The sequence below is a fragment of the Ascaphus truei genome, chromosome 14 (assembly GCF_040206685.1).
Source record: "Ascaphus truei isolate aAscTru1 chromosome 14, aAscTru1.hap1, whole genome shotgun sequence".
Classification (NCBI taxonomy): Eukaryota; Metazoa; Chordata; class Amphibia; order Anura; family Ascaphidae; genus Ascaphus; species Ascaphus truei.
In genome coordinates this window covers 40,726,022-40,737,353 of record NC_134496.1, presented here as the reverse complement: position 1 = coordinate 40,737,353, position 11,332 = coordinate 40,726,022, and the positions used below count along the sequence as shown (strand labels likewise).

General features: G+C 42.2%; 1 protein-coding gene across 1 annotated transcript; it reads left to right on the top strand.

Moving 5' to 3' along the window:
- The first annotated feature begins 1,382 nt into the window (after positions 1–1,382).
- On the top strand, positions 1,383–10,221 carry SPTSSB (serine palmitoyltransferase small subunit B). The gene is made up of 2 exons (XM_075570607.1): positions 1,383–1,502; positions 6,797–10,221. The coding sequence occupies exon 2, from the start codon at positions 6,826–6,828 to the stop codon at positions 7,066–7,068; it is 243 nt and encodes an 80-aa protein (XP_075426722.1). The 5' UTR covers positions 1,383–1,502; positions 6,797–6,825; the 3' UTR covers positions 7,069–10,221.
- The last annotated feature ends 1,111 nt before the right edge of the window (positions 10,222–11,332 follow it).

Below are 11,332 nucleotides of genomic sequence, written 5' to 3'. Positions count from 1 at the left end.
TAGACAATGTTTGACCGAGTCACTGATTGAGCCACCTGTGTTGAAACAGGGATATCCATAAAAGCCGGCCTGTTGGTGGCTCTTGAGGGCTGAGTTTGGGGACCCCTGCGCCAATCGATCACAGGAGAATGAATTGATTGGCAGTTTAGGTCATTAGTTTTCATTAAAGTTAAACAAATGCTGCATATATTGAAACCAAAAAATAAATAATAATTGTGCTGCCAGGAATGAACGCCCTCTAATGAATGGACCTGCTGCACTGACATGTAATGCTGTCGCCAGACTCAAAAAGGATGCTGACTCTTTGTAGCATTGACATGAGACAAAGTGCTTTGCTGTTGGGTTTCCAGCTACAAAGCTCTAGCTTGAAGGATACTGCTGTACTGATGGCTGACTTCATAAACCTGACACACTGCATTCCCCCACGTGTTGGACCCAAAAAGAGAAGCATTGAAGGGTGAAGTATTACCGCATGAGTCTAGGGTTAGTGTCCTTCAGGCTACTCCAGGGGAGCATGTCTATTACAAGGATATTAAACTGACCAGGGCGGCAGACAGTTTTCCCGGGGCCCAGGACTAGAGTTACGACCGGCGGCCCTTTCCCCCACCACGTGTCGGCGGTCTTGCAAACCCCTCCCCCCCTCCATTTCACACCTCGAGAGCCACCTCTATTTCCCCCTCTTCCCATGTGTATTTCTCTCCCCTCCGTCTCACTCCCTCTTATCCTCACTCCCCCCTCTCACCTCTCTCAAGCCCCCTCCATCAATTACCCCACTCTCACTCAAACCCCCGCCTCGCATGTATTTCTCTCCCCTGCGTCTCACTTCTACTCCCTCTTTTTCTAACTCACTCATCCCCTCTCTCCTGCCACTCTCCCCACCACTCCATCAATTACCCCATGCCCACTCAATTCCCCTCCCTTCCTCCTCTGTCAATTACCCCCCCCCCTCTCACTCAATCCCCCCGCTGCCGCCGGGCCTCTTGTACCAGTGCGCGCCGGAAGCTGAGCCCAGCTTGCTTCCGGCACTCACCAGCATCAGCCGCTTGGCGTAGGACAGTCAGTGAGGGAGGTTCACACCTGGGGGAGAGCCAGGCCCGGGGACAACTAGAGGACCGACAGCCGGGCCCCTCTCAGTCACCGCGCCCGAGACACCGGTACCATCTCTCCCCCTCCTGTCTGCGGCTCTGAACCTGAGCACCAACAATGCCCACCGCCAAGCATGAAGACAGGAAAGCAAAAGGATTGCCAACTGTCTGCAGGGCAATGGTTTAACTATTCCGTTCGTGTAAAACGGTTTTCTTTCAGTCAATTATTAATCTTTGGAATCAGGGTTTCTATATGGGAGTTTTTTTTTAACAGGGAATTGGGAGTGACAGACACACCTAGGTTGGATAAAGCAGCCTGACTTACTAGTTTTCTATTCACACTACGGTAGTTCTTCCTGCAGCCGACAAGCAATTATCTTCTGGACCAGGTGCAAAGTTTGCTTTGGGAGCTAACAGGTGAGCATTGTACTGTATTCAACATCATTTCAAATGGAAATAGCCTAATTTAATGCAGTCCCTAATCACAATAGCCCCTTTCAAATAATGGATTATTATTTTTTCTATTTTTTGGAAGCGTTTCATATATAAACTTTTAACCATTTTGCTGGAACAGCTTTCACATATTATTGTGCTATGTATTAGATGTCTGGCTGCAAAGTTTCTACATCTTTTTTCCATCCTCCGAAGGGTATGCTGCTGTTGTCAAATGTGTTGTATGGTTGCTGGTCCCGACGACTAATAAGATGCACTAGAACTTTTGTGGTCCTGAAAACTTAAAAACAATATCTACAGATCTCTTTACTGGATAATAAAAGTTATTACGGTTGTTTGTTTGTTTTTAAAGGAGATGGACCATTTATTTTTGTATTGAGGTCAATATTGCTTGGAACCCTATGAGAACCTTTTTTTAGATATCAATATACTATTAATACATTTAATTTTGCCTGTAACTTTGCATGGGGATATTGCCATTACAAACCTGTTTGAATGATGTTTACTTTGACGGGGCGGGGGGGGGGTGAGATTTCTTTGGTACTCATGCATACAAAAGTGTTGAACCAGAATGTCACCTTTTGAATAGAACTCGTCTTTCAGGTTCTTCTGCATTCGGGTGTTTTTTTCTTAAGTTTCAATCCCGCACTGAAAGCTTGTTTACTTTTCAAAAAGTATTTTGATTTTGTTTTTTACTTATTATTGAATATTGAGCTTTCGCTGGGGGGGGAAAATGCATATTTTTGCTATGTTAATTTAAAACTCCACAGCCAGAAACTTTACAATGTCCAATCATCCTGTAAAACCTTAACAATGGTCCCATTGTTCTTTTCCCTGGGGTAATAAACTAGTAAGTACAGTAGTAATGTAGACACTGAGAACTAGGTGGCAGGCCATGGAGACAATGTTTAACTTTCAAGCTGTTGGCAAGACCATTAATATCATTTGGGTCTTCAGTAAGCCAGAGTACAACACACGTTTACATATTGATACAAACATTGATACAGTTATAATTCTGTAGGCTACGGAACATCTTCTACTATACTCTCTAAAGAGAGGTACATGAGAATTTGACCAGGTAGTGTTAGGACCTGCAAATTGGTCATGCCTTGATGTTGGTTACAGGCTTACAACGATTTGGCCAAACGGTTTAACTAAAGGACCCTTACTCATGAGCAGAATAGCACTGACGTATTGAATTATACGTTGTGTCACTTTGTATGTCGTGCTGGGCCTTTCTGGGTTTTTTTATACTCTCAGACGGGATCACTTTGTGCTGTAGCAGCTACAAGAATAGAAGATTTTCCCAAAATCTGGCAATGCAAATCCTTAAACTAGTGATGGGCAAATGTGTCAATTCGTTGCACCGTTTTTTCCCCCCTTGATGATTAGAATGGGAAAACCCATGAATGATTTTTTTGGAAGAAAAACTCTCTACCTCCTTATAATCGTGCGGTTGCTTTACTGACCCATGATAAAGAGCATGAATGCCCAACTCCAGTCCTCAAGCCCCTCCCCCAACAGGTCACATTTTCAGGCTATCCCAGCTTCAGCTCAGCTGGCTCAATCAGAGGCTCAGTCAAAGGGGCCTATTCTATAAACTTCGATAACTAACTCATCGACGATTTGGAGCACTTCCCGAACGATTTGGCATGGTTGCTATTCAGAAAGCTCCGGTAGCATGCCAAACTCGTTCGGGAAGTGCATCTCCCCGAGTGGTCTCACTCCCGCTCGGACACACCATGCGGGAGCGCAAAAAGAACTCCAACTCGCATTTTCGAAGAAATCATCCTATTCTAGTAGCTCTGATGAGATCATCGAGGCTCTCAAGTAGCGAACAACTCGCAGAACTCACCTTGCCACCTCAAGGGTGGCGGGACGGGATTTGCGGTAGGACCTAGAAGAAATTATATATTTTTACTGCATCGGATTGAAGCCGGGAGTCACCGGAGCTGCCCCGCATTAATAGCAGCGTCGGAGACTCCCGGCTTCAATCCTATGTAATAAAAATACATTAACAGGCAGCTTCATTACCTTAGTGGCTAACCACTAAGGTAAAGAAGGGGTTAAATAGCAATGCCGGATTATTGTGGGTAGAGGGGGTAGGTGAAGGTGGAATTTGGCCCATGGTGGGTGTTTAGGCCATGCGGGAGGATTCCAGGAGGAGTTAACGCTAAGGTTATGAAGGGCTTAACCCCTCCTGCTACCCTCCCAGTAGGCATAAACACCCACCACTGGCCAAATACCACCTCCACCCACCCCCTCTACCCACAATAAAAACACAATACTAGAGGAGGGTTAGCGGTACCTTGCTTGTTATCATATTATAGAGCAGACCAATTATGCCAAATTAGCCGCTAAGGTAATGAAGCTGTTTTTATTTTATTCACACAGTATTGTAGCAGGGGGTCTCCGGAGCAGAACCGCATTCATTTCAGGTCTGGGGACCCCCTACTTCCCGAGTTACAGTTTGTTTAAATCTCCCACATCACGTGACCGGAAGATTTAATATCGCAGGAGATACCAGCACCCCATACCGTGGCCTGTAACCCGGGAAGCAAGGGGTCCCCGGAGCTGAAATGAATGCGATTCTGCTCCAGAGACCCCCTGCTACAATACCGTGTGATTAAAATGTAAATAAAAACAGTGCGATCATCTGTAAGAGACGCAGCTCTCCCTGTGCAGCACTCCCTGTGCAGCTCTTACAGACTGCGGGAAGATCACAGCAGTAGGACTTAGAATGAGGCTGAGATAAGGTCACAGCTGTCCAGAGCGGTATTGGCATTTTCCTACCTCACGGTTTGTGACTTGCGGTAATGCTTTCTGATTCTTTCTGAATATCGTGATAATACAAATGTCATGCCAAACCGTTTGAGTTGGCAGTAATTTTATCGAAGCTACTAGAATAGGCCCTAAAGACTGAGCCTCTGATCGCGCCACTTGTGCTTAAGCAGGGACTGAATGAGTCACATGTGCTGGGATATCCCATAAACCTGACCTGTTGGGAGGGCTTGAGGATTGGAGTTGAGCCCCCCTGATAAATAGCAGACAAATACAGTATATCCTCAAGTACATGTGAACACGCTCATATTACACATTTGCATTCAATTCTACTAGTAGCTTAACATCTTTAAACTTAAGAATGCTGCTTGACACTATTGACATGGCAATTTTTTACTTCAAGACCCACCCAACTGCTATAAATAATGTATGTAATATTTTGACTGGGTTCATAATGGTTCATGACATGTATTTGCACGTACAATTGGAATTGGTTGTGCGAAAGGCAGTCCGCTCACTGTGTGCACGTTCTGTGCCAGACATACCGAATCACAGAGCAGCATAACAATGCAGGAATGATGCTGAACTTGCTCATGTATGGAATAATTTCTTCTAAAACCCGCTCAACTGACTGACTGACATTCTATATATATCCCCTCAAACCTCCCTCCAAATAACATAGGAGAGACACCTGTGCTCAAAAAGTAGCACACCTGAGGTACCTGAGAGTTATGTTAATGGTATCACCCATCTCTGCCCATGATCCAGCTTTAACTGGCAGTCAATGGTAGTTACGCGCTTAGTGAATTCACAGTGATTGGGCTCCGTTTATGTCATTTTTTTCCCATGTCATTGCAAAGATAAAAAAAAAAAAAAAAATTTAACGATCCTTTATTGTAGATTGACATATACATTGAAACAAAGCATCATATAAAGAAGGCATGTGTTGACATCATAAACATGTAAAGCCATACAATAGTTTTACAAATAAGTTTATTATAAGTGTTGGAATCTATTTTCTGTGTAGAAATCATGCACACGAAATCAAAAGATTCATAGTTACATAGTAGATGAGGTTGAAAAAAACATGCGTCCATCAAATTCAACCTATGCTAAATTTAGACAACAGATACTTTATCCTATATCTATACTTACTTATTGATCCAGAGGAAGGCAAACAAAAAAAAACAGTGTCATATCATTCAATGATATCTCATAAGGGGAAAAATAAATTATTTCCTGACTCCAAGAATTGGCAATCAGATTACTCACTGGATCAACATCCTTCCCATGTTTATTTATTTGGTATATCCCTGTATACCTTTCCTTTCTAAAAAGATGTCCAACCTTTTTTTGAACAAATCTATTGTATCTGCCATCCCAGTCTCCATGGGTAAAGAATTCCACATTTTAACTGCCCTTACTGTAAAGAACCATTTCCTTTGTTGCTGGTGAAATCTCCTTTCCTCCAACCTAAAGGGATGGCCTGAGTCCTTTGTCCTGCCCGTGGGATGAATAGTTCTTTTGAAAGCTCCCTGTATTGTCCCCAAATATATTTGTATATAGTTATCATATCCCCTCTTAGATGCCTCTTTTCTAATGTAAATAAATCTAATTTAGCTAGCCTCTCCTCATGTTAGATTGTCCATCCCCTTTATTCATTTTGTGACTCTTCTCTGCACTCTCTCTAGTTCAGGGGAGCGCAAACTTTTTAAGCTGTGCCCCCCTGACAGGCCTTCCCCGGTCTCGCGCCCCCTCTCCTACCTTCCACAGACATCAAATTATGCTCCGGGGTCACGTGACGTCACGTCAGGTGACCTGCGGCGTCATTTGATGCCGCATTGCCATGGAGATGCGTCTGAAACCAAGTAAGTTCCCTTGTTGCGGAGGCCTCGCGCGATCCCCCGGCATTAAATTAAATGCCTGGGGTAAGAGCGCGGGGCCTCTGCAACATCCCACGCCCCCCCAGACAAAACTCCCGCCCCCCAGTTTGCGTACCGCTGCTCTACTTCAATAATCTCTTTTCTAAGGAGTGGTGCCCAAAATTGTACTCCATATTCAAGGTGCTTTATAAAGGGGCATAATTATGTTTACTTCCCTTCCATCCATTCCCTGTTTAATGCAAGATAAGATCTTGTTTGCCTTTGCAGCTACTGCATGACTTTGGGCACTATTGCTAAGCCTGCTGTCTACAAGCACTCCTAAATCCTTCTCCATCAAGGATTCCCCCAATTTATCCCCAAATTTATCCCCATTTAATTTGTACGTCGCCTGTTTATTCAAATTATTACTTTCTAGAGTGGAATGGCGTTCACATTTTACACTGGAAGACATGTTTTAGAAAAAGGTTATAAGACCGAATAAGCTTTGTTTTTTTCCCGTAATTGTCCCTCTTTTACAAAATTGGACGTTTATCTATAATGAAACTCTTGCTACTTTAGACTTCAACAACAACATATTTTTTTCTTCTTACTCAGGTGTCAAGTTGCGGGTGTATATAACAAAGATGGATATAAAGCACATTAAGGATTACCTTTACTGGCTCTATTATCAATATCTTCTTATAACATGCTGCTACATCCTGGAACCCTGGGAGCAGTCCATTTTGAACACTGTTCTATTGACCGTTGTCACCATGGTAATATATAGCTCCTACGTCTTTATCCAAATTCACGTTCAACTGGCCATGCAGTTTTTCTCTGGAACTTTTGGAGGTCAGCATGAAAGTACTGTAGCTATTATGAACTGACAACTTATTTACAAGTCTTCAATGTTTCAACTTGCTTGTTGGTGGGATATGCTGCTTCTTAAATCAGTAACATTCATATTGGCTGAAAACCCGAAAAGATAAGGCACAGACTATTCTACTTATCATTCTAGCAGGGGAAAGGCTTCTGGATGGAAGAAGTTATTCATTTTTCATGCCCTATATTTTCTAATGCAGTGGTTACTTTGCAACCTGAGAAAATTCGCAACTGCACTAAATGTATCCTTATTCCTAACAGAATGTGTATTACAATGTAATTTGTTTTTTATACTAGGCTCGTCATCCTAAAATACAATTATGCAGATGTTACTGTCTAAAAAGCTGTTAATTAGTGTAAAGTGTGTGTGTGTGCTCTTCTCTGGGTCTCAGCGTGTGTCTCTGCGTATAAGGGATCGTCAGGATTCAATATAAATATGGGCATTTTCGTTCAAATATGACCCTAAGCATCATGTGCATCGAAAGTTACAAAATGTGTCACTTACCATTTTAAGACATCATCAATTACTTTGCTCTCTCAAAATCACGAAAAAAAATGTTTTAATAACATTAATGTGATATGCGAACACTGTTAATTATAGCTTTCCACCGTCAACTATGTATACACCAACACTAGTATAATGCTTTAATTCGTTTCAGTTTCATGTTTATATTTTCAATGCTCCCTTCAGTCAGCATAATCAATCCATTTTCAATTTTTGGGGCCTCTTAAACTTGACATAGCTTAGGGCCTCAGAAGGTCAAAGCCCGTCCCTGACAGTGAAGGTATGGTTCACTTTCTACGTTGGGGGATTTGGCGTCGGCGGCTGTCCCCGATGAGCTGGAGTGGAACCCTCTCAGCTTCAGGCAGATGCGGACACAGACTAGTTTCAAGATGCCATAGTCATTGCATGTCGATGGTGGTGCAATCATCCCAGTAACCAGTCGTGCCACTTCCAGATAGCAACATTTGTATTTGGGTGATCAAGAGTAAACATGCTTAATAGAGCTTCAATAAAAAAATACTGAAATAGTGTTCCCCACGTGGGTGAAATGAGTGAATCAATATTTCAATGGGTCTTCAATTCTTGAAGATTGCATAATTCCTAACCGATTGTGGTTTAAAAAATTAAAAACCAACTAAGGTTCCCATTAAAGCTGCAGTTCAAGCTGCCGTTTAAAAAAATATATATATTTTTTTCCCCCATTCAATATGTGTATCAATACAATCTGCACACTGATAAGTGATTAGTTAAGATACAGATCGATCTGTTCTCCTGTAATCAATCGCTTGCTCTGGGCTATTTAATTCAGTTCTTGCACAGCATTCTGGGCAATGTAGCTCCTAGAATATGATTGACTGGGCAGTTACTAGATACAATTGGTTCACTGCTACAGAGAGGGCGGGTCTCAAGAGCCAGAGCCTATCAGAAGGGGAGGGGGGATGTCACTTTGGAAATGCTTCCTACATTAGAACTATTAACATTTTCTCATTGTACAGAACTGATTTATTTTAAAAAAAAAACACACATGTAGGATATTGCTTGAACTGCTGCTTTAATAAAACATCAGTCTCGGACAAATGTAACTTCCATTTGTTAGATCAGTGTCGTATACATTTACATAAACTTAAATGACAGGTGAGTTTCAGTGTTCGGTACTCATTCCATTCAGTGTGACAAATTAGTTAAAGAGCCAATCCAAGATTTTATTTGACTTATTTATTTTTTACATCAGATTGAAGCAGGGGGTCTCCGAAGCTGAACCTCGTTAATTTCAGCTTTGGGGGCAGCCTGCTTCCGGACATACAGACTGTGGGGGGGGTGCCAGTAGCCGCCCGGCTAGCAGGGTTCGTGTAATAGCGAAGTTTCAAAGCTCCTGTGCCAGACCGGCCAATAGGAAGCCGTGATGTCAGCAGGTGCGGTTTCCTATTCGCCCCATGTGACATGGCAGCTTTAAACTTTGCCTGAGATACCGGCACCCACTTTGGAGGTTTGTATCTCGGGAAAAAGGGGTTCTGCAGGAGCTGAAATTAATGGGGTTCAACTCTGGAGATCCCCTGCTTCAACCCAATGTAAAAAATATAAGAATAAATAAATCGCGTGGATTGCTCCTTTAAGCAACTGATGTCAGATTACTAGGGGCAGAACGTCAGAGGGCCACAACAAGGCTTTTTCTGGGCTGGATGTGGCCCGCGGGTCACCAGTTGAAGAGTCTTGGTGTATATGATGACCCCAAAAATTGCTAGAAATGTTGGCTCTAAAAGTTCACATTTTTCATATTTTCTTTAAATTTCTTGGAAAGTTCTGGGGTAAAATACCTGCCATCTGGATTTTAGTAAGTTTGCAGATATCTGCTTATGTTCCATTCAACGTCCCTTTCAACGTCCCTTTCAACGTCCCTTTCAACATCCCTTTCAACGTCCCTTTCAACGTCCCTTTCAACGTCCCTTTCAATGTCCCTTTCAACGTCCCTTTCAACGTCCCTTTCACTTAAAGCACCCGTAAGTTGTTTTTGGACTCTGGAATACATAGTTACATAGTAGGTAGTCCAGCAAGTTCAACCTACTGTATGCTAAATTTAGACGACAAATACTTCATCCTATATTTGCACTTACAGTATATTGATCCAGAGGAAGGCAAACACAAAACCCCAGTGAAATATCATCTAATGATATCTCATAAGGGGAAAAATACATTCCTTCCTTACTCCAAATATTGGCAATCAGATTTCTCCCTGGGTCAACATCCTTCCCATGTTTACTTATTTGGTATATCCCTGTATACCCTTCCTTTCTAAAAAGATGTCCAACCTTTTTTTGAAGATATCTGTTGTATCTGCCATCACAGTCTCTATGTGTAATGAATTATACATTTTAACTGCATTTACTGTAAAGAACCCTTTCCTTTGTTGCTGGTGAAATCCTTTGTACTGTCCTTGGGATGAATACAGGCAGTCCTCGGTTATCCGACACAATGCGTTACTCAAAATGGCGTTGGATAGCGAAACGTTGTAAAGCGAAACACGTTTTCCCATAGGAACACTGTTTAAATGAAAGGTTCCGTTCCTGAAGGCATTTTTAATGCTAAAATACACAAAATATTTTACGCAGACAATAAGATATGCAGCACACACATAAATAATATAATATATTATATAGTGCATGTACTTTATTATATATATAATATAATATAAAAATATAATATATTATATAGTATAATATATATATATTATATACACATAAATAACTTTGTAAAGCGTCGTAAGAGCGTTGGATAAGCCGTTTTGGCATTGTAACAATGAACATACGTATGCATTGCATAGCGTTGGATAAGCCATTCGTTGTAAAGCGAAGCGTTGTAAAACGAGGACTGCCTGTAGTTCTTTTGAAAGCTCCTTGTACTGTCCCCGAATTTATTTTTATATAGTTATCATATCCCCTCTTAGATGCCTCTTTTCTAATCAAATCTAATTTAGCCTCTCCACGTAAGTCCGATTATCCATCCATTTATTCATTTGGTGGCTCTTCTCTGTGTAATACGTTGTACAGCATAGCCCTGCTTTGTAAATATGGGCCCCAAATACGTATAGCTGGAGCCTTTTACATCTTAAACAACATGTCTTGACCTTCCTACGCTTTTAGAAAGGGAAGTAGCTGTCATTTGTTCTCGGGCTATGTATGTGCTGCATAGTGCTATGATATATATCAAGATAAACTGAATCATCTGTTTAAACAATGCGGTATTATTTTAGAGATATTTTTAAAAACCTATTTTGAGTATGTCACATTGAGTAATGCCTCCTAAGCTAGCATCACAAACCACAAACCTAACACAATGAAGAATTTATGGGCTATCATTTATTCAGACCAACATATAAATTATACACTGCTACATTGTAACTGTTTGCAAAGCTGCAGGTTATAATTGTTGCAATGTGAGTACATTAAACCAGGGGTGCATTAATTTTGTGCGCTGCACCCCCCCTGCCTGCCAGCCCCTGTGCACGCGCCCCCCCCCCTTACCTAAAATCCAGTGTCAAATAACGTGTCACGTCACGTGACCCACGGCGTCATTTGACACGCGTTGCCATGGCGACGTGTCACGTCACATGACACCGTGGTGTTATTTGATGCCACGTTGCCATGGCGACCCATCGCTGAAGACAAGGAAGGAGACACTGCAGAGGCCTCACGCGATCCCCCGACGCTTCATTTAAATGCTGTGGGGATGAACGTAGGGCCTCAGCAGCCGCCGCCCTGTAGGGCCTC

What these genes read in the sequence shown, in the direction of transcription:
- SPTSSB (XM_075570607.1), top strand. Translation starts at nt 6,826, where the DNA reads ATGGATATAAAGCACATTAAGGATTACCTTTACTGGCTCTATTATCAA.